Genomic DNA, 27,214 nt, shown 5'->3' on the forward strand with positions numbered 1-27,214 from the left:
TCTGTGAGCTTTTCTCTTTCCTTCTAGTTGTAGAATTTCCACTCAGCCAATTTTCCTGTTGTTCTGGATGGTGTCCGTTCTGTCTTTTAGTTGTAGTTTTGAAATTGTTGTGCGAGGCAGCAGTTTAGGTGCTTACCTATTCCGCCATCTTGGTTTCTCCCCTCTACATGTAGATATTTTGACAAATATTCTGTTTGGTGTCATCTGAGCTTCTTCATTCTGTGGTTTGATATTTGCATTAATCTTGGGAAATTCTCATTCATTATTGTTTCAAATATTTCTTCTGTTCCTTTGTTTCATCCCTTTATGGTATTCTCTTTATGCATGTGTTACTCCTTTTGTAGTTGTTGTACTTTTCTTGGATAATTAAGAAAAGGGGAAATTATTGTTGTATCACAAATCAGCGAGTTGGACAAGACGCCTTAATGAGCCAATTAGTTAAGAGTCATCTTTATTGCATGAATGTGCAGAGCAGATTACCTCTGTCAAATTCTGAACCCCCAAAGGAGGAAGCATTCTCTTTTTATATCTTTTTCAGGTCCTTGTGTCAGTTGTGTTTACAGACAATTTGTAACCTTGAGTATATATTATATCTAACAAACACCTGTCATATCTATACAGACAACTCGTAACCTTGAGTACATATCTATACAGACACCTGACATTAGTATCAGTGTATCAGCCCCTTATGTTAGATGGCTAGCTTACAAGGCCAGACAGTTAAGTTTATCTTTTCTATTATTCAAGCTAAAAAACAAGTTATATTTTACAGAATTAGAGTCTATCTAAAAACAACAGAGTTGACCTACAGAATAAGAGACTATCTAAGAATAACGGAGTAGTTCAGACAGTTTTCCAAAGGAGGGACCACCATGCTTCATTCCCCACTGGTTTTATGTAAATGAGTCAAATCATTGACTCTTGTGGGTCACTGTTGGGTAGGAGGTCATACCAGCTCCTGAGGACCATAAGCTTGATGGAATTAATTCTCTGTTGAATAAAGTTAATAAACCAGTTTATAAGACAGGGGCCCAGAATGAGGGCCAGGAGTACATGTGAGAGAGTCTCAGCTTTAGTGGGTCTGATGAAGAGTCCTGGATTCTCTATTCTGCTGATGTTGCCTTAAGCCGGGTGTGATGAAGCCATGTCCGGATCCCGATGACCTTGACTGCCATGTGGGTGGTCAAGATAATGGTTTGTGGTCCCTTCCAGGTAGGAGTCAGTTCTTGGGTGGTAAATTTCTTTACTCCAGGGTGGAGGTGATGAACCAGATCAGAAGTTGGTACAGGCAGAGCGTCTCAGATGTAATTCTGGATTGCTTTCTGGGTAGACTGTAAAGCCTACCCAGTGGACCAATGCTACTACCTTAGGAAGCCAGATGGATTCTAGTAGTGCCAGAATCTCTTCCTTATTTTGATGTTCTTCCCGGCTGAAGTCAAAAGTCCCTGTTTCTAGAAAATAGCACTATGTACGTGAGCCGTTGCAAACACATACCTGCTATCAGTATAAATTGTTACTGATTTGTTTTTTTTCTACTGGAGAACCTGAATAAGGGCAATTTATTTGTCTTTTTGTGCTGACGTCCCACGGGTGAGTGTCTGAGTCCAGATGGTTCAGTCTATGCCCCTTTTTTTCATATACATAGAGGTGGAAAGACTTAGATACATCTGGTAGTGCCAGTTGGCCCATCATCCTTATTCTGATCATGTCTGTCTAACTGCCTCAAGGATACTGGCTCTGAATTTTTTTAGGGAAAATGGACGTCAGTGGTCTCTTATGACTACTTCCATGCTGAAGGGGGTTGGAATTTTATTTCAGAGCTGAGAGATCCTTGCTGTCTGTCAGAAGGACGATGAGGCCTGGGCACAGAAGGAGGTGGGCTTGTGACCTGGTGGAGACAAACTATTATAAAATTTAGTATTATTGAGCAATTAGAACAGCAAGAGTTATAACAAATGGTCTGGTGGAAGGGAAAGAAAACATTTCAGTTTTAATAGCTTCTATTGAAATAGAATTTTTCTTAAAATTATCCTTATGTATATTAAAAGAGTTAAATTAAGACCAATTCATCTGTTATATTCGATGTGGCCTGATTGTTTGCATAAACACAACAAGAATGGTAACTGACTACCTTTGCCAGAATTTCATGATCGAATCTTAATGTGCTCCGTAGGGCCAGGAAGCCAAGCCATCCCGCTGCCGTCAGGCCTGCCTATAGTATCTGCTGAGTTAGGTGAATTCCTCACCTGCAGTGGCTCTACCCGGGCCCATGCCCTAGGCTTTAAGGCCCATTTCAGTAGCCCTCCTACTCCTTGCAGTCTAGAGTGTGTGGGGGTCCCACAGGGACACAGAGGTGTTCTTATTGCTCCTCTTCTACTCTGACCAACCACCAGTGATGGTAGGGTATGGGCCTGACGCTCTATTGCCAGCTATTTTTAGGATACCAAGCTTTTTCTGTGGCACTCTTATTGGCTTCAAGTTTTCAGAGTTCAGATATGGCTCTTTAAAACATGAAACTCCAGTCAAAGTTTTTGGTCAATAAAACCACTATTGTAAACCGGTCTTATTGAATTTATGCAAAGAAATGTATTGCCATGATTTGTTATTAAGTATTGCCAAATTTTGGAGGAATTATATAAGGAGAAAAATATACTGATCTGCTTTAAGGTCTTCTGATTTTCCTTGTCAGTCTTCTTTATGGATTCTTCAGAGTAATATTTTCTAAATGCATTATAACAAAAGAGTAATTGTCTTTAAATGGCAAGAAGAAATTTAAAATGTGTTTACACTCAAATAGATAGTCACAGCTGTCCCTGTAGTAGGGTTCCCCCTACTTGACTTGTCCTTAAACTACGTATGGTTTCTGAGAGGGGTGACACGCCCTCTCAGAATGGACTAAGGGAGTAGTTCTTCCACATGAGCTTTATCCTTTTGCAGGGTCTCACATGTCACAGGACCTCACAGGGTCTGTAATTTCTGTAACAGAGGGCTGGTATTCACCACTTCCCTCTGTTCTATACAGGCCTCCCCCACTTTCCTAAAGTTGAGGTTTGTGCCACCCCTGACATGGGCATGGTCACACAGGCCTGTAAGGTAGTATACAGGCTGCCACTGTCTCTTAATAGAGACCAAAACCTGATGGGTATTTTTCCTTCCCATTTGGGCACCTGCCCTTTTGGCAACTGCATTCAAATCTGCAAGAGAATTAAAGGTTAATATAATATATTTACATAATGAAGTATAACATTGGCACTGTGGCAGCTAATATTCTGCTACCAAACATGACACATGGTAGGGCTATACAAACATCTTAGGGAGGTGACTAAAGTCCATTTTTGACCTTCCCACACAAAGCAAAACTGTCCTTGTCTCTCTGAAGTCATGTCCATGAAGACACAGGCATCATCTAAGTCTATTATACAGTTTTCTGCAGGCCACTGTCAGGGCTGTGCATGGTGGCCGGTTCTTCTTTCTAGCCACAAACACAGTCTGTCCAATTTCCCTAAAATGTATTCTGGCACAGGAGAAAGTTGTTTTGCTGTACATAGGCAGCTTAACCCCTATACAACTGGGCTTGGACCTCTGCCTAACAAATTGCAGTCTATAAGTTCAATATGCAGCCTCTGGTCCTCCTGACCCAACGGGCTCTCTGCCAGTCCCTCAGTCAGATTCCTCCCCTCTAGGAGCGTCTGAGAATCCTGAAGGCTCTCCGGTCCATGGAAAGTGCATTCCCTTTATCCTCTCCTGTTAACCCTGTTTATCAGTTACAGAGCCTTGCCATCCCTGTCTCTCATCACTGCTTGATTCCTAGTGGCGAGCCAAACACAGCCGGGGCTGTAGAGACAAACAAGTTTGTACATAGCAAAGCACTCCTGTGACGGCTTGGGCATCAGGTCCTTGCTTTCCTACCTGTCCTCTTTGTGGCAGAGCAGTGACCAGGCCTCTCACAAGGGGGTGCACTGGAAATGGATATCAACCCCTTCGCTCCTAGCAGCAGCAGGTGCTGGCAGCTGTTCTTGTAGTCCTGAACCATTTCAGCACATTTGCAAACAGGGAGCTTTCACTAGCTGTCTGCTGCTTTCACCGGGCTTGCTGCTCCATTCCTGGGGCTGCAGGAAGGCTAGTAGCAGTCAATGGCTTCTGGTTTAACTGCTGTAGCCAGCAAGCCAAAGGCCTAAGTCTTGTATTGCTTGTTGTAAAATGCTCATTACTCACTGGGCGGCAGCTGGGCAGCTCCAGTGTCAGGTAAATATCTGCTGTCCCCTGCTTGTCACTGTTGCTGCTGTTTGGCTCTGGGTGTCTGACCTCCCCTCCTGCTCGTTCTCCTCATCCCCCCTTACCTACCTACTCTCATTCTAGGCAAGGGTTTCTTCTGGGGTTGAGGGATCTCTGGATTGCCTGGCTGCAGCTTAGATATTTGGCGCCTCTACCTTCTTTTGCCTGCTCTTGCTTCTCTGGCGAAGGTCTCTCCCAAGCCTCCTGCTCCCTGCTGCTCTTTGGGGATCTGGTTCCAAGTTCTCAAGGGGTGGGGAGTCACATGATCTCCCGACAGGGCACTTACCCCTAAAGTCCTGTTCTGACACCTAGTGTTGGGAGCACTGGCTCCTGCTGGGACCTGCACATCTAGAGCCTGCCAGCAAAGCCAAATGTCAGAGTAGCAAGGGCACAGCTGCTCTGAGTTGTTATGAGTTTCTATAATTTTATTTTTATTTTTATTATTTTTTTTGCAGTTTTAACTTTTTAACTAGTAAGCCAAATGCTTAAGTCCTTTATTGTGCGTTGTAAAATAGTTATAATTCACTGGACAACAGCTTAGGTGTCAGGTTTCTGTCTGGCATTCCTCACTTTTCTCACTGCTGTTGCTGCTGCTTCTTCCAGTGGCTGCAGGCTTCTAGGGCATCCAGTCCCCCCCACTTCCTTCACCTGGCTCTAGGGGGCTGAGTCTTTAATCTGTCTAGTAATCAGCTCTAAATCACCAGGGCGACTGTGGGCTCCAGCTCTACCTCTCCACTACCTGGCTTCTGGGAGTTCAGTTTTTCCCAAGCTATGCTTGCTCCTGTCCTGTTTCTCTTTTTTTTCTGCCTGTTGCTGCAACCTTATTTTGTCCCTTTTTATTATATGCATAATCTTTATAAACTTTACACTTTTAAATTAGCCTTCAAACTTTTTTTCTATGTCGTTTAAAAATGCATAACCAGCCCTGACCGGTTTGGCTCAGTGGATAGAGCGTCGGCCTGCGGACTGAAGGGTCCCGGGTTCAATTCCAGTCAAGGGCATGTACCTTGGTTGCAGGTACATCCCCAGTAGGGGGTGTGCAGGAGGCAGCTGATCAATGTTTCTCTCTCATCGATGTTTCTAACTCTCTATTCCTCTCCCTTCCTGTCTGTAAAAAATCAATAAAATACATTTTTTAAAAAAATGCATAACCATGCCTCAGACCTTTTATTAAGTATCTTTACTTTAATATTTTTGTTACACTATTAGCAACTTGTAGACCTTTTCTTTCTTTTATTTAAAAAAAATGTATTAGAATTCTTTACTCTTAGCAATAATTACCAAAAAGTAAACATCCAGCATTTCTTAGATTAATATTTATGAATACACTTTAAATATACTTTTGCTTTCAAGAAAATGAACTTTAATAATCTTGAGATTTGGTCTTGACTACAGAATTAATTCTTTTCTGGTAAGGCCAATAAAATATTATATTTTAAAGTTTCTTTGCTGAACATTCCCACGCAGCCCAAGAAGCACCCACCCAGTAACCCCGTCCTGCTAGGCTCAGAGATAGGAATGTTTTAATCTGGTTAGACAATGAGATTTTTCTCTATGTGTATTGGAAGGATTAAAGGGAACAAAACGGGGCAGAGAAAGATTTACTGTGCTTTGCAACTTGTGGCCTTGATTCCAGCACAGCTCAGATAAGTAAGAAACCAAGGATGCCAGCAGAGCAGTTTGTAGCCAGCAAAATCAACAAAAACCTATCTCTCCCTGCTCTCCCACTGACGCCCCCCTTTCTGCATTAACTATTTACTCTGTACTGAAACAAGGCAAATGGTCTGAAATCCTGTATATTTAGGCTTTTTACATTTAAGGACACATTTTATTCTGTAACAGTTACTTTCCCTCACAGATTTTTCCTCCTTTATTCTAAGCTAGTAGTTCTCAACCTTTCTAATGCCGCGACCCTTTAATATAGTTCCTCATGTTGTGGTGACCCCCAACCATAAAATTATTTTCATTGCTACTTCATAACTGTAATTTTGCTACCGTTATAAATCATAATGTAAATATCTGTGTTTTGTCTTAGGCTCTACAGCAGCGGTTCTCAACCTGTGGGTCAGTAGGGGAGGGCAGTTGGGGGGGCAGGCCTGCAGGGGAGAGCAGTTGGGGGGACCAAGCCTGCAGGAAAGGGCAGTAGGGGGGGACCAGGCCTGCAGTGGAAGGCAGTTGGGGGGGACCAGGCCTGCAGTGGAGGACAGTTGGGGGGGACCCAGGCCTGCAGGGGAGGGCAGTTGGGGGGGACCAGGCCTGCAGGGGAGGGCAGTTGGGGGTACCAGGCCTTCAGGGGAGGGCAGTTGTGGGAGATCAGGCCAGCAGGGAGGGCAGTTAGGGGTGACCGGGCCAGCAGAGAAGGGCATTTGGGGGAGACCAGGCCAGCAGGGGAGGGCAGTTAGGGGTGACGAGGCCAGCAAAGGAGGGCAGTTGGGGGAGACCAGGCCAGCAGGGGAGGGCAGTTGGGGGACCAGGCCTGCAGGGGAGGGCAGTTGGAGGGGACCAGGCCAGCAGGGGAGGGCAGTTGGGGGGGACCAGCCTGCAGGGGAGGGCAGTTGTTGGGGGACCAGGCCTGCAGAGGAGGACAATTGTGGGGGGACAAGGCCAGCAGGGGAGGGCAGTTAGGGGGGACCAGGCCTGCAGTGGAAGGCAGTTGGGGGGGACCAGACCTGCAGGGGAGGGCAGTTGAGGGGGGGATCAGGCCTGCAGGGGTGGACAGTTGGGGGGGGACCCAGGCCTGCAGGGGAGGGCAGTTGGGGGGGACCAGGCCTGCAGGGGTGGACAGTGGGGGGGACCCAGGCCTGAAGGGCAGGGCTGTTGGGGGGGTACAAGGCCAGCAGGGGAGGGCAGTTGGGGGGACAAGGCCTGCAGGGGAGGGCAGTTGTGGGAGATCAGGCCAGCAGGGAGGGCAGTTAGGGGTGACCGGGCCAGCAGAGGAGGGTATTTGGGAGAGACCGGGCCAGCAGGGGAAGGCAGTTGGGGGGGGACCAGGCCTGAAGGGGAGGGCAGTTGGGGGGGACCAGGCCTGCAGGGGAGGGCAGTTGGGGGGGACCAGGCCTGCAGGGGAGGGCAGTTGGGGGTGACCAGGCCATCAGGGGAGGTCAGTTGGAGGGGACCAGGCCATCAGAGAGGGCAGTTGGAGGGGACCAGGCCAGCAGGGGAGGGCAATTGAGGGGCACCAGGCCTACAGAGGAAGGCAGTTGGGGGGGGGACCAGGCCTGCAGGGTAGGGCAGTTGGGGGTGACCAGGCCAGCAGAGGAGGGCAGTTGGGGAGACCAGGACAGCAGGGGAGGGCAGTTGGGGGACCAGACCTGCAGGGGAGGGCAGTTGGGGGGGACCCAGGCCTGCAGGGGAGGGCAGTTAGGGGTTACCAGGCCAGCAGAGGAGGGCAGTTGGGGGGGGGGGGACCAGGCCTACAGGGGAGGGCAGTTGAGGGGGGGACCAGGCCTGCAGGGGTGGGCAATTGGGGGTGACCAGGCCATCAGGGAGGGCAGTTGGAGGGGACCAGGCCAGCAGGGGAGGGCAATGGGGGGGCACCAGGCCTGTAGGGGAGGACAGTGGTGGGGGGGGACATGGCCAGCAGGGGAGGGCAGTTGGAGGGGACCAGGCCAGCAGGGGAGGGCAGTTGGGGGGGGGGACCAGGCCTGCAGGGGAGGGCAATTGTTGGGGGACCAGGCCTGCAGGGTAGGGCAGTTGGGGGGGACCCAGGCCTGCAGGGGAGGGCAGTTAGGGGTTACCAGGCCAGCAGGGGAGGGCAGTTGGGGGGGGGACCAGGCCTACAGGGGAGGGCAGTTGTGGGGGGACAAGGCCAGCAGGGGAGGGCAGTTGGGGGGGACCAGGCCTGTAGTGGAAAGCAGTTGGGGAGGGACCAGACCTACAGGGGAGGGCAGTTGAGGGGGGGACCAGGCCTGCAGGGGTGGATAGTTGGGGGGGACCCAGGCCTGCAGGGCAGTTGTGGGGGTACAAGGCCAGCTGGGGAGGGCAGTTGGCGGGGACCAGGCCTGCAGGGGAGGGCAGTTGGGGGTGACCAGGCCATCAGGGAGGGCAGTTGGGGGGGACCAGGCCTGCAGGGGAGGGCAGTGGGGGGGGACCAGGCCTGCAGGGGAGGGCATTGGGGAGGACCCAGGCCTGCAGGGGAGGGCAGTTAGGTGTTACCAGGCCAGCAGAGGAGGGCAGTTGGGGGGGACCAGACCTGCAGGGGTGGGCAGTTGGGGGTGACCAGGCCATCAGGGAGGGCATTGGGGGGGACCCAGGCCTGCAGGGGAGGGCAGTTAGGTGTTACCAGGCCAGCAGAGGAGGGCAGTTGGCGGGGACCAGGCCTGCAGGGGAGGGCAGTTGGGGGTGACCAGGCCATCAGGGAGGGCAGTTGGGGGGGACCAGGCCTGCAGGGGAGGGCAGTGGGGGGGGACCAGGCCTGCAGGGGAGGGCATTGGGGGGGACCCAGGCCTGCAGGGGAGGGCAGTTAGGTGTTACCAGGCCAGCAGAGGAGGGCAGTTGGGGGGGACCAGACCTGCAGGGGTGGGCAATTGGGGGTGACCAGGCCATCAGGGAGGGCAGTTGGAGGGGACCAGGCCAGCAGGGGAGGGCAGTTGGGGGGGGGACCAGGCCTACAGGGAGGACAGTTGTGGGGGGACAAGGCCAGCAGGGGAGGGCAGTTGGGGGGGACCAAGCCTGTAGTCAAAGCAGTTGGGGAGGGACCAGACCTACAGGGGAGGGCAGTTGAGGGGGAGACCAGGCCTGCAGGGGTGGATAGTTGGGGGGGACCCAGGCCTGCAGGGCAGGGCAGTTGTGGGGGTACAAGGCCAGCTGGGGAGGGCAGTTGGCGGGGACCAGGCCTGTAGGGGAGGGCAGTTTGGGGTGACCAGGCCATCAGGGAGGGCAGTTGGAGGGGACCAGGCCTGCAGGGGAGGGCAGTTGGGGGTGACCAGGCCATCAGGGAGGGCAGTTGGAGGGGACCAGGCCTACAGAGGAGGGCAGTTGGGGGGGGGGGACCAGGCCTGCAGGGGAGGGCAGTTGGGGGGGACCCAGGCCTGCAGGGGAGGGCAGTTAGGGGTGAACAGGCCAGCAGAGGAGGGCAGTTGGGTGTGGGACCAGGGCAGCAGGGAGGGCAGTTGGGGGGGACCAGGCCTGTAGGGGAGGGCAGTTGGGGGGGACCAGGCCTGCAGGGGAGGACAGTAGGGGGGCGGGACAAGGCCAGCAGGGGAGGGCAGTTGCGGGGGCCAGGCCTGCATGGGAGGGCAGTTGAGGCAGGGACCTGGCCTGCAGGGGTGGACAGTTAGGGGGGACCCAGGCCTCAGGGCAGGGCAGTTGGGAGCCACCAGTCCCGGATTGTGAGAGGGGTGTCCGACACCCCATTTAGGCCTGATCCCACTGGGACATCCCTCAAAGGGTCCTAGATTGGAGAGGGTGCAGGCTGGGGGACCCCCCCCCCCCATGCACAAATTTCGTGCACCAGGCCTCTAGTCTAAAAATAAGAGTTGACCTACAGAATAAGAGACTGTCTAAGAATAACAGAGTAGTTCAAACAGCAGTTTCAAACAGCAGTTTTCCAAAGGAGTGCCCACCATGCTTCATTATGTTCATATAATTTCATGTGCTTGTGAATTTTTACTATGAGTTGAAGTTTACTTTTACCTAAATGCTTTATTTTCATGTGTTTGATGGCAGTTATGAGACTAAAAAAATCACCTCATTTTCTATCCTTAAATTCTTTATTTTACCTTATTTTTTCAAGGTTAATTTTGCTGAACATAGAATTTTTAGGTACTCTAATAAGTTTCCTCCCAGGTTTTTTGAGATATAATTGAAATATAACATTGAATTAGTGTAAGGTACATAAATAAATTGATGTGTGCATATATAGAGAAATTGTTATCATAGTACTTTAGTTAACATCCATCACTTCAAATGGATTTTTATTGTAATGATAACTTTTAAAATTTGCTCTCTTACCAATTTTCAAATTTAAATTATAGTATCGTTAACTATATTCACCTTGGTACACATTATATCCCCAGAAATTTTTTATTATATAACTGTAAGATTGTAACATGATCATTTTCATCCATTTCTCCTATATTCCACACCCCACCTATGGCAACCACCAATCTGTTCTGTGTTTCTATGAGTTTGTTTGTTTTTCCCACATCTAAATGAGATTACACAGCATTGTCTGACTTACTTCACTCAGCATAATACCCTCCAAACCCACCCATGTAATTGCAAATGTCAGTATTTCCTACATTTTTTATTGCTAAAATATATTACATTTTAAATATATATCCATTTATCCATTGGTGGACACTTAGGTTGTTTCCATGTCTTGGCTATCCTATCTAATAAAGAGGGAATATGCTAATTGACCATCACACCCTCCCAAAGATGGCAGCGCCCACAGCCAATAAGGAGGGAATATGCTAATTGACTGCCACACCCTCAGAGATGGCAGTGCCCACAGCCACAAGATGGCAGCACCCAGTCCCCTCAGTTCCGCCAGGGCAGCAGGCACGCGGCATGGCTGGGCCTGTCCCCAGGCGGGTCCAGCCGCTCCATGCACCTGCCTCCAGATTCCCTCAGTTCCCTCAGCCCCCCAGCCGCCCAGGGCAAGCCTCGGATGTCGGCTGCCCAGCCAATACCAGAGGTGCAGGCCAGCCTCGAATGGCGGCTTCCCAGCCACCTAGGGCTGCCCAAGGCTCAGGTAACCAGGGCTAGCCAAGGCTTGTGCTGCCAGCAGTGGCAGCAGCAGAGGTGTGATGGGGGCGCCACCTTCCCCTGATCGTGGGCTCACCTCCTACCCCTGAGGGCTCCTGGACTGTGAGAGGGGGCAGGCCGAGCTGAGGGACCCCCCCTCCCCGTCCAGTGCATGAATAACCAGACAAGACCTTGGGAGGCCACTTGCAACCAGGAGCTGATCAAGCTCGCCCCAGATTGGGGGTAGGGGGGACAACAGACAACTGACTTCCCCCGTTACAGATCACCAGAACACTCAATTCAACTTAGGTCTTATGTGAGACAATGGGGATTGCCAAAGCTGTGGCTGGGACTCAAAACAGGAAAATTCCTGGCAGCACTGCAAATAAGAGTCCAGGCCTCAGCCCCAGGAACCTCCAGGCAGCAAATGGGATCCCCGGTACTCACCCAAGAGCACTTCCTGCCTGAGTCCCACCAGAGTTGCCAAATTATGTAACCTGATAACCAAGGGGTCTAGGCTGCTTGTCACTACTTGAGCCAATTAAGCAGAAATAGGATTGAATAATATATAAACATTTATTCCAATAATGCAGGCAGTATGGGAGAGTGGCAGGTCATCCACAAAAATCTGCTCTCCACCTCACCATAAGCCAGCTGCTTATATTGGGTAGAAAGGCAAGATTATGTGGGGAAGTAAGAATTACAGGTATGGGAAAGTGGGCATGGGATAATAATTACAGGTTACAAGTCCTGTGGGCTTGGAGCGGGACGGGGAGTCACAGAGATCAGGCATCTCTGGGCGCCCTGGGCACCCTGGAACCAGATTACACTTAATAGGGGCTGGGGGATATAAAAAGCCGGTGCCTCCAGGAGCAGGTGCCAAGAGGTTGTGACTCTTTCCATAATGATAGGCAGTTCTGGGAAGGAGGACCGACTGTGTTCCAATGTTATCTCCCATGTCTCAGGGCATACAACTCTCAGCATCCATTAGGGTGACAATAGCATGAGGTACTTTAACATTTAAGTTCTGTCCCAGGGTGAACTTTTCTGCCTTTTTGACTAATGGCTGCAAGGGCCCTGAGACATGGGGGCCACCCGAAGGCAACTGGGTCAGTCTGCTTGGAGAGATAGGCTACCAGTCTTTGCCAGGGTCCAAACTCCTGAGTTAGAACTCCTAGGACTACCCCGTTGTTCTCATGAATGAAGAGGTTAAAGTCCCATGTCACATCTGGGAGCCACAGTTCTTGGAGCCTCAGTGATCTTTGCCTTTATGGTGATGAAGGCCTTTTCCTGCTCAGGACCACAGTCAATGGGTGCCTTTTCCTCTCCTTTTAAGGTTTCATAGATAGGCTTAGCTAGATCTGAAGACCCTGGGATCCAAATTTGACAAAGCTCTGCTGCCCCTAGGAATTCCTGAATATGACGCCGGGTGCTGGGGACTGGAATAGCACACACTGCTTGTTTCCTTTCAGTCCCTAGTCTTTGTTTCTCTCGGGTGATTTGGAAACCTAGGTACTTGACTTCTCTCTGACAGATTTGTGCCTTTCTCTTGGACACCCAGTAACCTATTTTGGTTAAGCGTCTCAGAAGGGTTCGTGTTCCTTCCCAACTCTGAGCTCGCATGGAACTAGCCAGTAGGAATTCATCTACATATTGGAGCAGAATGCACCCCAAATCCTGTCCTGGGAATTTGGACAGATCAGATGCTAGTGCTCTTCTAAAAAGAGTCAGGGAGTTCTTGAACCTTTGTGGCAGTATAGTCCAGGTGAACTGCTCCTTGGCCCCTGTAGTTGGGTTTTCCCACTAAAAGGCAAACAGTGGTTGACTGGAGGGTGCCAACTGAAGGCATAAAAAGGCATCTTTCAGATCTAGACATGTAAACCATTCCACCTCTGATGGGATGAGTCCCAGAAGAGTGTAGGGGTTTGGCAGCACTGAATGCAAGGTTATAACAGCCTCATTAATAGCCTGCAGGTCCTGCACCAGACGGTAATCATTAGTCCCAGGCTTTTTGACAGGCAAGAGAGGGGTGTTCCATGGAGACTGACACCCCTTCAGAAGTCCCCACTGAAGCAGCCGATGTAAGTGGACCTGGATTCCTAGGCATGCATCCCTTGGAATTGGATATTGGCGGATTTTGACAGCCTGTGTGCAGGTTTCAAGTCAATTAGTACTGGGGCATGGTTCTTGGACAGACCAGGGGGATTTCTTTTAGCCCAGACCAGTGGGGATTTTTCCTCTAATTCAGGCTCTAATGGTGAGTCCTTTGGGAGGTATGAAGTCTCCATTCTTCCTCCCTGGGCACTGCTAAGGACAGGATCATTGGAGAGTTCTCACCTAGTCACAACCGTGCTGAGCCATCTGGGGCAAAGGTGATCTCTTCCCCCTTCTTGGCTAAAAGGTCTCTGCCCATTAGAGGCACTGGACAATCTGGCAAGTACAGGAATTCATGGAGTACTTGGTGGCCACCAACTTGGCATCGGTGAGGGTGGCAGAACTGTCTATGGGTCTGGTCCCCGGTAGCTCCGATAATGGTGACCTCCTTTACTGAGAAGAGGAGCTACCTTCTGAATGACTACCAACTGCTCAGCCCCCGTATCAACTATAAAGTTCACAGTCTGGCCCCCAATTTTCATTCTGACCTTGGGCTCATGGTGGCCCAGTTGGAAGGAGCCCAGCCTGTCCTAGTTGGAGTCAGCTGCTGCCAGCCCAATGAGGTTCACCTGGGGTTGTTCCAGCCAGTAGAAGCTGGGTGGGTTGGATAACCCTGACTTCACTTTCTGACAGTTTGGACATTCATTTTTCCAGTGTCCAGATTCCTTACAATAGGCACACTGATCCCGCTTAAGGTTTGTCCTCCTTTCCCCTGGCCTGGGTCCTTGTTGTTTCCCTTTCTTATCTGTCTGGGAGCTTGATTCCTTATAGCAGCCACTATCAAGGTTGCTTTCTTTTTCAGTCTCTCCTCCACTTCCTTCTTAGCCGCCCTGTTTCAGTTGATGAAAACCTTGTTTGCTATTTCTAGCAGTTTGGTTGCATTTTTTTCCTGCAAATCCTTCAAGCTTCTGTAGCTTTCTCCTTATATCGGGCTGAGCCTGACCTACAAAGGCTGCATTAAACATAGTTTGATTTTCTGGGACTTCAGGATCAAAAGGAGTATAGATCCAATATGCCTCACAGAGACTCTCATAGAAGGCTGCTGGACATTCATCAGGTTTCTGGAAGACCTCGGAGGTCTTGGCCATATTGGTGGGCTTCTTGGCCCCAGCCATGAGCCCCTGGAGGAAAGCCAGTCAATATCTCTCTAGCCTGGCTCTTCTGTCTTCTGAGTTCAGGTCCCACCTGGGTTCCTCATCTGGGAGGGCCTCCCTGGCCCATCTGTCTATATCTTTTTTTAAAAATATATATATTTTATTGATTTTTTACAGAGAGGAAGGGAGAGGGATAGAGAGTTACAAACATCAATGAGAAAGAAACATTGATCAGCTGCCTCCTGCACACTCCCCACTGGGGATGTGCTCACAACCAAGGTACATGCCCTTGACCGGAATCGAACCTGGGACCCTTCAGTCCGCAGGCCGACGCTCTATCCACTGAGCCAAACCGGCCAGGGCCCCATCTGTCTATATCTAATATCCCTGCTGGGGCCTGGGTCTGGAGCCATTTCTGAGCTTCCATTACGATTTTCATGTGCTCCTCAGTGTTAAAGAGCATGAGAAGGAGCTGCTTGCAGTCAACCCAGGTGGGCTTATGGGTCTGGAAAATTGACTCTAGGAGGTCAACCATGGCCTGAGGTTTTTCAGAATAAGCAGGAGGGTGATATTTCCAGTTCAGGAGATTAGTCATGGTAAAAGGCTGGTAGTAAAAGACCGATCCTCTCTTTTGTAGAGTCCCATCTTCTCCGAGCACCTGGGGACCCCGAGTCTCCCGGAGGGGCATCTGGAAAGATGGGGGTGGCCTGGGTCCCTGATCAGCTGAGCACAAGCGCTGTCCAACTGGCTCTGGAGAGTCTGATTGGAGAGAGATGGAAGGAGGTGGTGTATCTAAGCTTCACTGACTTGGTAAAAGAGCACTGGGTGCCGCTTGAGGCACATATGGTGGTGGTAAAACTGGTGGGGCTTCCTTGGTGGGGGGGTTCCTGCAGAATAGAAGGCTTATTCTCCTTCTGAGGGGCCTGCTTTTCTTCTCCTGTCTGTCTCTTTTCTCCTGCCACTGAAACCTTACTCTGTCCCTTCTTACACACGTAGAGCGAGATCCAAGGTGGCTTGAGCTGAGCTATTGCCAGCCACTGATCAATATAGGAGAACTGGACAGGATGACGTGGGTCTCCTATTATAACTCTGTAAACATTCCTGAGTGTGGGGACATCCAATGTGCCCTCCACTGTCTATCCTACTCCAAAAGATGGCCAGTCTATTTCACACATTTTTCTTAACTTCCAGGAAACTAACTTCACCCCATAGTCCCCAGTAAAACCTTTCTTAAAATTCTATAACATACATTCTAAGACAGTGGGTTTGGAGGAACTACTTCCCATATTTGCAGTTAAACCATGTAATCCCTCCCAGTGGATGGAGACACAGAACAAACACAAGGTAACTTTTTCTCCACGCAGGCTCTCACACTCACATTCACACACCAGTCAGTCTGAGTTTTGACTTCTACCCATGGAAAGTCCCTGAACTGAGGCAAATATTATGCCTAGGCAGTGATCAGTCACCTCTTCTGTCCTGAAAGACAGGCCTGAACTCAGACTGGTTCCCCGGGGAAACTCACTGGTCAGACATCTGGTTCTGGAAAGGGCTTTTCTGTCTTCCTTGGAGTCCATTGGGACATGAGCGGGGGACTGTAGGCCCTTACCAGCAGAGCCCTAAATGGGCAGCTCAACTGGTAGTTCCAGGCCAATGCACCAGATTATGTTGCAGAGAAGTTGCCAGGTGGCTCAGGAGAACAAACAACTGGGCACTCAGAGGATTCAGAAAGAACACCTTTATTGCAGAAGCACTAGTGTGGCGACTCAGGGGAATCAGTCTCCAAAGCCTGAGCATTGAATTTAGTGTGTTCTCACATTAAATAGCCCTGAGTTCTTTGTTTCTTAACTTCTGGGCTCTGTGGAGGGCTTTGCAGCCCCATGGGTTGGAATGGGGGAAGTGAGATTACACCCAAAGGCCTAGCCTGGCTGGTGCTAGTGCTGCTAACACCCTCCAGGGGTTGTGTATGGTTCATAGTTTATGGCCTCTGTAAAATGAAAGTATTCTGGGAAACAGGTTTTGCAAGGCTGGACAAGCATTAACAATAAGAATGGGGCTTAATTATGGACTATCAAGAATGTGCATCAGAATACTGGTTGACTGGGTACAGACTCAGCTTTTTAGCCACCCCCACCCAAGTTACACCTTTATCCCATCACACAAAAATCCAAAGACACTCCACAAGATAGTCAAAAGAAAGAAAGGTTTATGCAGTTCCCATTAGACCTGATACCATAGCCACAAAGGGAGTATAACCCACATTTCTCTCCCTCCATATTGATGGGATTTCCATCCTGATGCGGGCCAAGTCAAGTTTTCATAACAAAAAATGACACAAAAAAGAAGAAAATAGCTGTCCCTGGGAGAGAAAATGATAGATAACCAATGGATACTACAAAACCAAAGTTAAAAGTGTTTTAATTGAGGGGAGGTGGGGAAGGACCATGTAAAATGTTGTATTCCCCTCTCAAGCTAGCACTATAGAGTTCTGGGACAGCTTACTACATTTTGGTAGATAACAGGAATACACTCTCTACCTTAAACCTTTATTGCTCTGGAGCCTGCAGCTTTTTTCAGATCCCACTTTCTTTGCTGAAACTGTCAAATTACCTAAGTAACCACATAGGGTAACCACAAAGGATGGTCTGAAATTAAAACTTTAACCAAAATAAAACAATTTAGTAACTAGTTTGATGTCCTTCATTCAAGAGAAAACAACCCATAGAATGGGGGAACACAGCATCTCACAAGCAGGGGAGCACCCTTCCCAGTGGATGTCTGGGTAAGAGCAAGTTTATAGAGTACTAGAAGCAGTGATATAGAGACATAGTGTAATTATATATTATAATCATAAGTACAGAGCCCAAAGTTGGCTAGGAGGTTTAGGATTGCCTAACTGGATATACCACTTTTCAGGTCAAGCAAAGCATTTACAGAAACACAAAAGTTTGGTTTGCTAATGTGGACAGGAGTGGTTCCATTTGGGTCTTAGAAATTTATTTCAATATCATGCATAGCTTAAAATATTTGTCAATTAAAAGGTGATGCAAATATTCTATAACCCCTTGAATTCCAAGGAGAAAATTGCATGTGAATACTAAAAGAAAGTGCTGCTATTTATTTTTCTTCACACTTGTTTGAATTAAAATTTAAAAATTAATGTTTTTTCTTACATTTGTAAAATTTGTCCATAAGGGCTTAAATTTTATGAAAATCACCTTCCTGTTATAATCAACTCTGGGGGCTAAAAATATTAATACTTTTCCTTCCACCTTCTAAGATCTCCTGGTTGAGCTACTAACCAAATTAACAGAGACAGATTAACAGGAGAAAATAAATGTTTAATATGGGTGCATGGAAAATTCACATAGACATGATAAATCCATGAAAATTTCAAAGACAATGAGGCATTGAGCATATAAGACATTTTTGGACAGAGGAGAAAGGGGTGTATGAGTTACTAGATTTCAGAAGTGAAAAATGGGCATTTTATAGATAGTTGAGAAAATGCAAAACACAACATGGCAGCAAAATCCTTGCTAGATGACTCAGAAACAATGGGACACAGGGGGTATCTAACTAACAGGCACCTGACTGAATCTCTCTTGTTTACCATACTTAATTCAAATGAGGCTAAGGGGAACATCCTAAAAACTCTATCCTGAAACAGATTTCTGTGTCTGAATCTCTTGGGCGGGAAAAGGGGAAGGGTCAAAGATTCTTTCTGAGTATTTTATTTCTTAATAATCATCTTAAAATTAATATCCCCCCAAAACAGCTTCAGTGTTGAAAAATTTTTATTCCTTCACAACCAAAAAGCTAAAAATAATATAACAACTATAATTTTTGTGGCATTGGGGGAAAAAAATCTCATGACTGTGATCATTTTTTATTCAGTTAAGGTCACTGACATTTTCTCTTCACCAGCTCTCTGCTGGATACTGGGGGTAAAAAGAAATTACAAATGAGGTTAGCTCTACGATTGCCTTAGAAATTTCCAAGATATAGGACAGAGAAAAGAAATCAAGACAGATTTTAGCAATTCTCTTGAGATAAGAAAGCAAAGGTCAGAATTTGGTTTAGATATTTTTCAGAGGCTATACCTCAAGACAAATGGCAAAATATTTAACATGGGAGAATATCAGAGTAAAGGGAGGTGCTGAGAAAAGAAAGTGTGTGTGTGTGTGTGTGTGTGTGTGTGTGTGTGTGTGAGAGAGAGAGAGAGAGAGAGAGAGAGAGAGAGAGAGAGAGAGAACCTGAGATCTACAGAAGCATCTTTAGAGTAATTGGCTATATAATAATTTGAACATGATTGAGAGAAAACTGTTCAAGGGAAATGAAAGAAACACTTGTAAGCAGGACATCTAATCATTAATAGAGTTCCCTCATATTTTGATATAGTTCATGTTCCTACCACCTATACTGGAGAGAACTTATAATCACTGAAATTTGGTAGCATTCGCCTAAGATCATGACCTAGTGTGAAAGTAAATTATTCGTGCAATAAAGTGCTTCTTACTGCCCTCTATTTAAAGGGGGAAAAAAAAAGCTTAAACTAATCTGAAAACCAATAAAACTAATCTGCATATGGTTTACTTATTTATTTATTTAAAGTATAGTTGATGTGGATGAAAGGGGTCATATACTAAACCCAACAAGCTCAAGAGAGGTGTGGGTAGCTGCTTTGCAAACTCAGAGACCTAAAATAACCACAAAGGGTGGTCTGAAATGAAAACTTCTTCACTAATAGCAGCTTATGGTGGGTAGTCATGTCCTAGGCTGGTATCTTCCCTGACAAAGGTCAATTTTTACCTTACCTGAACCTGTCTATTGTCTTTTTGCATCTATGATAACATATCTTTGTAATGTCAAAGTAATTTTCCTTTTCCTGGACCCCTCAAAGCACAGGCACCGTTCTGTGGAGACTACAAATCCCCTCATTGTTATGGAGTTAATTGTTGACTGTTAATTATCCTTCACCCACCTATGTAAAAGAAGTATTTGTCTATCATTTTACTTTTTATCCAATCTCACAGGTTTCTCTTCTTTGCTTTCTCCTGTCTCCATAATTTTTCACCAGTGGATTTCATATTACCCACTTATGTCTCCTCTTTTGATTGTAATGTATAAAATAAGGTGCAAAACTGCCATTCTTCGGGTGCATTATCTCAATCTGTTGAGATTTTGCTTCCCGGCAATTGTTTGGCTCAAGTAAACTCACAAAACTTTTTCACATGTTTAAATGCTTCTTATATTGACATTGATATACTAGTACAATGTTTTATTAGTTTCAAGTGTACGATATAGTGATTTGTCGTATATATGTATAATGATGTTCTCACCACGCTAAGTCTAGTAACTACTATCACCTTGCAATGTTATCACATCATGATTGACTATATCCCCTTTTACCTATTTCACACATCTCTCCATCAGAATCCTCCTGGCAACCATTAGTTTGTTCTCAGTTTTTATAAGTGTTTTTTTGTTTTGTTTTACCAGAAGTCATCTTAGACCAAAAATGAGCACATGGTATTTTGAAGTTCCTTTTGGTTCAATGATAAGAGAAATAATTTAAAAACTTCTGATAAAAAAAAATTCTACATATAAGTGAAACCGTGCAATATTTGGTTTTCTCTCTGTCTTACTTCACTCCTAATAATGTCCTGTAGGTCTATCCTTGTCATCACAAATAGCATAATTTTATTTTTTTAAATTGCAGATAGATATAGTTTAGATAGATATAAATATAGATATAGATAGAAATAGATATAGGTACTGATATAGATATATTTCATTATATATCCATTCATCTATTGGTGGACACCCGGTTGCTTGCATATCTTGGCTATTCTAAACAATGCTGCAATGAACATAACGGTGCATATATCTTTTACAATTAGTGTTATTGTTGTCTTTATAAATACAGAAAAGTGGAATTGCTGGATCACGTGGTAGATCTATTTTTAGTTTATTTTTTTGGTGAAAATCTCTGTAATCTTTTCTATAGTGGCTATAGCAATTTCCACTACTTCCAACAGTGTATAATGGTTCCCTTTTCTTCATATACTTGCCAAAACTTGTAATTTGTTGACTTTTTGATAATAGCTACTCTGACTGGTGTGAGATGGAATCTCATTGTAATTTTGATTTTCATTTCCCTGATGATTAGTGATGTTAAGCAGTTTTTCCATATGTCTATTGGTAATCAGTATGTCTTCTTTTTTTTTTTAAATAAATCTTTATTCAGATTATTACAATTATTTCTCCTTTTTCCCCCCATAGCTCCCCTCCACCCATTTCACACCCCACCTTCTGCCCTTACCTCCCCCCCACTGTCCTCATCCATAGGTGTATGATTTTTGTCCATTCTCTTCATGAACCCCCCATACCCCTTTCCCCCTGAGAATTATCAGTCCACTCCCTTTCTATGCCCCTGATTCTATTATATTCACCAGATTATTCTGTTCCTCAGGTTTTTAATTCACTTGATTTTTAGATTCACTTGTTGATAGATATGTATTTGTTGTTCATAATTTTTCTCTTTACTTTTTTCTTCTTCCTCTTCTTTAAGAATATCTTTCAGCATTTCATATAATACTGGTTTGGTGGAGATGAACTCCTTCAGCTTTTTCTTATCTGTGAAGCTCTTTATCTGCCCTTCAATTCTGAATGATAGCTTTGCTGGGTAGAGTAATCTTGGTTGTAGGTTCTTGCTATTCATCACATTGAAAATTTCTTGCCACTCCCGTCTGGCCTGCATAGTTTCTGTTGAGAAGTCAGCTGACAGTCGTATGGGTGCTCCCTTGTAGGTAATTAACTGTTTTTCTCTTGCTGCTTTTAATATTCTCTCTTTGTCTTTTGCTCTTGGCATTTTAATTATGATGTGTCTTGGTGTGGTCCTCTTTGGATTCCTTTTGTTTGGGGTTCTGTGGGCTTCCTGGACTTGTAAGTCTATTTCTTTCACCAGGTGGGGGAAGTTTTCGGTGATTATTTCTTCAAATAGGTTTTCAGTATCTTGCTCTCTCTCTTCTTCTGGCACCCCCATAATTCTGATGTTGGTACGCTTGAAGTTGTCCCAGAGTCTTCTTACATTATCTTCAACTTTTTGGATTTTTTTTTTTGCTTTTTGCTTTTTCGGTTGAGTGTTTTTTGCTTCTTTGTATTTCAATTCTTTGACTTGATTCTTGTGTTCCTCTATTCTGTTTCTGGGTCTCTGTATAATATTTTTTATTTCAGTCAGTGTATGTTTAATTTCTAGTTGGTCCTTTTTCATATCTTCGAGGGTCTTGTTATATTTATCGGCCTTTTCTAGGATATTCTTAAAAAGTCTTATAACTGTGGTTTTGAATTCTATATCCAGTCGTTTGTTTTCCTCCATTTCTTTCGTTTGTGATCTGATTCTTTGACCCTGCATTTTCATTGATTCCCTGAGTTGGTAAGGTAGATATTTGTGCTAGGTTTCCAATATGGCCCAGTGGGTCTGCTTCCCCAGTTAACCTGAGGTGGACACTCTTGGTGCGCCCCTTTGTGGACTGTGTGTACAGCCTTGTTGTAATTAAGTCTTTATTGTTGTTGGTATCACTGGGAAGAATTGACCTCCGGGCCAGTTGGCTGTAAGGATCAGCTGTGTCTATGCTGGGAGAAGTTCGGTGCTGGAGACAGCCTTATAGGATTAGACTTGCCAAATTGCAATAGCCTCTGTGCTCAGCTTGGATGGGGTGGAGTCTCAGTCTTGGCTTCCTGTCAGCCTTGCCTTTGCGCGCATGTGCGCTTTCAGTCCTCCGCCTTCCTCAGCTCGAGTCTCCGCCTGAGAGTCCAGATTCCCCCCACAAGGGCGTGGGTCCCCAGGGGCTCGCCTGGAACTGGGGTTCACTGCAGTCAGAACTGGGGCTCAGTGCCGTCAGGAGCCTCTGATTCCCTTCCACTAGGGAAAGCCTGTGGCAACCTCCGCAGCCTTTGTGCGCACTGGCACGCACGTGCGCTTTCAGTCCTCCGCCTTCCCCGGCTCCCGAGTCTCCGCCCGAGAGTCCAGACTCCCCCCACAAGAGCGTGGGTCCCCAGGGGTTCGCCCGGAACTGGGGTTCAGTGCAGTCAGAACTGGGGTTCAGTGCGGTCGGAGGCTTCCTTCCCCCTTCCGCCAGAGAAAGTCAGCCAGGCTCTCAGCCGCCCTTCCTCTCTGCGCGCACAAAGCCCCTTTTCTGTACCTCCAATTCTCTGTGAGCTTTTCTCTTTCCTTCTAGTTGTAGAATTTTCACTCAGCCAGCTTTCCTGTGGTTCTGGATGGTGTCCGTTCTGTCTTTTAGTTGTAGTTTTGAAATTGTTGTGCGAGGCAGCAGTTTAGGTGTTTACCTATGCCGCCATCTTGGTTTCTCAGTATGTCTTCTTTGCAGAATTATTTCTTCAGGTCCTCTGCCCATTTTTGATTGGATTATTTATTTGTTATTATTGAGTTGTATGTATTCCGTATATACTTTAGATATCAACCCCTTATCAAATATATAATTTGCAAGTATATTCTCCCATTTAGTAAGTTGTCTTTCTTGTTGTTTTCCTTCCCTGTGCAGAAGATTTTTAACTTGATAATGTCCCATTTATCTATTTTTGCTTTTATTTTTCTTGTTTAAGGGGACATATCTAAAAAGACTAATGTCAAATAGTTTAGTACTTATGTTTTCTTGTTAGATTTTTTGTTGTTTTAAATCTTACATTTTGGTCTTTAATTCATTTTGATTTTATATTTGTATAGATTGTAAGGGAGTGGCCTAGTTTTTCTTTTCCTTCCTTCCTTCCTTCCTTCCTTCCTTCCTTCCTTCCTTCCTTCCTTCCTTCCTTCCTTCCTTTCTTTCTTTCTTTCTTTCTTTCTTTCTTTCTTTCTTTCTTTCTTTCTTTCTTCTTTTTTTTCTCTCATGTATTTGTCCTGGTTTCTCAACACCATTTGTTGAAGAGACTGTCATACCTCCCTTGTATATTATCACCTACTTTATTATAAATTAATTGACCGTATAAACATGGACTTATTTGTAGGCTCCCTATCATATTACACTAGAAGCCTGGTGCATGAGATTCGTGCACTGGGGGGTGGTCCCTCAGCCTGGCTTGCACCCTCTTGCATTCTGGGACCCCTCAAGGGATGTCTGCCTGCCGGCTTAGGCCTGATTCCTGATCCTCTCACAGTCCAGGGCTCTCACAGTCTGGGACACCTCGCTCCTTACTGCCCAACTGCAGCGTTCACCAACCGTGAGCCTGGCTTCTGGTGAGTGGTGCTCCCCCTGTGGGAGTGCACTGACCACCAGAGGGCAGCTCTTGTATTGAGCATCTTCCTCCTGGTGGTCAGTGTGCATCATAGTGACTGGTTGTTTTGCTGTTTGGTCAATTTGCATATTAGGCTTTTATTATATAGGATTGATCTATGTGTCTGTTTTGTGTCAATACATTGCTGCTTTGATTAATACAACCTTGTAGTACAGTTTTATATCAGGTAGCATGATACCTTCAACTTGTTTCTTTTTCAAGATTGCCTTGATACTCATGGTCTTTGTAATTTCATATAAATTTTAAGATTTTTTGTTCTACGTCTTTCTGCCATGCTAGCAGTCATCAGCTGTACAGTAATATTACCTGGGGCAAATGGGGAAGTATTTTGGACTTACGTTCCTGACTCTTCATGGGTAAGAGACCTTACGTGGGCTGATCCCCCACCTAATGTAGTCACCAATAATACCAAACACCTTGGTCATCCAGGAGGACCATGGGTGGGGCAAGGAAGTATAATTACACAGGGGTCGCCACCCAACTTCCCTTTTGTATGACACAAAATCAAACCACTGCTCCTTTGTGTGTAAAATTAAAGAGAGGTTTCTGGCTTGCGTGGACAGTGGAAGGGGCTATCACTACTTGCTCCTGGGAGAGGTGCAGAAAATGTAACTAAGACCTTGTCTATACAAAAAGAAATTGACAGCCAGTTTGAAATGGAATTGCCATGGCCTGGAGCAAAGAATATCCTTACATGATATTATTTTACAATCTCATTATAATTTTTCCCAGATTTGTGTTACCCCCATTACCTATAATAGTACCTCGCATCCTTGGGAATCAATAAAAAAAAATCATCTTTTTGGTGCTTGGAGACAAAGGTAACACATCTCTTGATATTTTAGAATTACAACAGCATAATGTACAATTATCCCAAACAAACTTACAAACTAATTCTTTGAATGTCTGGCAGCAATTTAAAAAGGACACGAGCCCTAACTGGTTTGGCTCAGTGGATAGAGCGTCGGCCTGCGGACTAAAGGGTCCCAGGTTCGATTCCAGTCAAGGGCATGTACCTGGGTTGCGGGCACATCCCCAGTAGGGGGCGTGCAGAAGGCAGCTGATCGATGTCTCTCTCTCATCGATGTTTCTAACTTTCTATCCCTCTCTCTTCCTCTCTGTAAAAAATCAATAAAATATATATTAAAAAAAAAATAAATAAAAAGGACACGAAAGGATTTAATCCCTTCCACTGTGTAGAGGGCCCCCTGGGAAGGCACCTGAGCATTCTATATTGGCCCCTCTTGCCCCTTTGGCCAAGAGGGACCCTCTTTTCACAATCCAATTGCCCACAGCTGTTGCCTGAGCTTTCTGTTCATCCTGAGGTTGAAGCCTCGTGGTGGCTGGTACCATGGATCTGTCTCTCGCCCAGTGGGGTGAGCTGGGCCCTCCCCAGAGAAGAAACCTGGGTTCCCCAAGATATGTGATCAGTGCTGGGGGCCCTGCCAGCAGGCGAGGGGATCCCAAGGCAGGTGCTGGGCGTGGAGGCTACGGGGGCATAGGCCACCAAGGAGACAGAACTGAACCTCACATCACCCTGCTTGGCCCCGGAGGATGGCTGGTTAGCCAGAGATGGGTAAGATTCCTCAGGGAAGGAACAACCTAAGATAGGCACAGTCGCAGAGGGGCCATCAGGAGAGAACTTGGGAGTCAACAGAGGTGGGACACACCCTCACCCCCCGCAACTTTGCAGGGCCCTGAACCCTCACCCCGTCTGAGGGAGGTCTCCTGCCCCCATGGCTGCTTCGCTTCCCATGCCCAGCTCAAATCGGGACCCAGGCAACAGACAGAGACTTGGCCGACAGCAGCTGCCCTCTCGCTGCAACAAGACTTCTTTGAGTTGTCTTGTACCCATGGTGTGGGGAAGTGGATTTTTGATATCTAAATCCAGCCTAGCACCAGGAATGCTCAGGACCTACTCAAGAAGGCAAATAATCCTTTCCACTAATATTTACAGGGTAAAATAAGATTGTTGATAGAGTATTAAATTTGACAGTAAAATAGTAGTCAAGTTCTCAGAGTAGTTTAAATTGGCTAATTGAAATAAGCGAATATTCTAAAAAAATTAATGGTACTGGACAAAAAGTTGTTCCTAAAGTGTTAACTAAAATTTTTATTGGTAGTTAATCTCATGGTTAAATTTCATAACATGTAATGAACCTAAAGCAGTTATATTTTAGTGCAAAAAATTAAAATTTAAAAGCTATCAAGACTACATTATAAAATTTCCAAAAGTCTCCTAATATTTAAATCCAAAAAGGGGGGATAGTAGAAGAATATCATGTAAGGAAAAATATTCTGTAAGTAAATTACATCTAGAAAATTTTTACTTTAGAAAATTAACTTTCATTTGTAATGCTAACAGCAAGACACCCATGAAAAACACACATGGTGTCAAAACAAGCCAAAGGAAAATTGTTTGGGCAAAAAAATGAAAAAGGATCCCAAGTCAAATTTATAGAAAAGATTCCTTTATTAACTTTTGGTTGAGAATATGTTTGTATATTTTCAGAAGACAACTCCAAGACCATGTGGATTCCTGCAACAGAGAGGAATTGCTCCAGCCATGAGGACAGAAGAGAAACAGTCCAGAGATGGAAGACACTGACGAAGCCTTGCCATACTAGCAGTCAGCAGCTGTGCATCACGGCAGGTTGCCCAGGACCAAACCAGAGAGTGTCGGACCTGCATTACCACCATTTGTCCACCATCCAGAACTGAAATATCATCGCTGACATGTACATATAAGGAACTGTTTGACATTGAAATTGGGACTCAAAAGAACTGTTGGCCCAGAAAGAAACTCATTACAGACTGATTCATTTGCCTCTCAGCATAACCATTATTGCTTGTCCCATTTTCGGTTCTTATAAGTGTATTTCTAGTATCACATGATCTCACTCATCTAGGGGAAATAATGAACAACATAAACTGATGAACAAAAACAGACCCGGAGACAGGGAAACATCGATCAGACTGTCAAACCTCAGGGAAGGTAGGGGAGGGTGGGGGGAAGGGGGAGAAATCAACTAAAGGACTTGTATGCATGCATATAAGCCTAACCAATGGTCACGGACAATGGGGGCGTGCATGGGGAAGGGTTCGGGAGGGGAATGGGGGGATGATCACAAATATGTGATACCTTAATCAATAAAGAAATTAAAAAATATAAAAAATAAAAATATTTTATCATTTGAAAGGAAAAAAAAGATTTTTTTGTTCTAGTTCTGAGAAAAATGCCATTGATATTTTGATAGGGATTGCATTGAGTCTGTGGATTACTTAGGGTAGTATCAACATTTTAGTGATATCTATCTTTCAAATCAATGAGCATGATATATTCTTCCATTTACTTATGTCCTCTTGATGTTTTTTATTTAATATCCTATACTTTGTAGAGTACTGGTCTTTCACTTTCTTGGTTTAATTCATTCCTAGGTATTTTATGCTATTTGATACATTGTAAATGGGATTGTTTATTTAAAAATATATTTTTATTGATTTCAGAGTGGAGGGGAGAGAGAGATAGAAACATCAATGATGAGAGAGAATCATTGATTGGCTGCCTCCTGCACTCCCCCTACTGGGGATCAAGCCCACAACCCAGGCATATGTCCTGACCTGAATCGAACTGGTGACCTCTTGGTTCCTGGGTTGAAACTCAACCACTGAGCCACACCAGTTGG

At 45.9% G+C, this 27,214-nt stretch overlaps 1 protein-coding gene across 2 annotated transcripts in view; it reads left to right on the forward strand.

Moving 5' to 3' along the window:
* Positions 1–26,491, forward strand: part of PBDC1 (polysaccharide biosynthesis domain containing 1) — a 116,873-nt gene extending 90,382 nt beyond the window's left edge. For both annotated transcript variants that reach the window (XM_080653743.1, XM_080653744.1), the window contains one exon: positions 26,041–26,491. In XM_080653743.1, coding sequence (XP_080509869.1) covers positions 26,041–26,249 — 209 coding nt within the window. In that variant the 3' untranslated portion in view covers positions 26,250–26,491. The remainder of the gene's footprint in view (positions 1–26,040) is intronic.
* The last annotated feature ends 723 nt before the right edge of the window (positions 26,492–27,214 follow it).

Source organism: Plecotus auritus (genome assembly GCF_963455305.1).
Source record: "Plecotus auritus genome assembly, chromosome: X".
Taxonomy (NCBI): Eukaryota; Metazoa; Chordata; class Mammalia; order Chiroptera; family Vespertilionidae; genus Plecotus; species Plecotus auritus.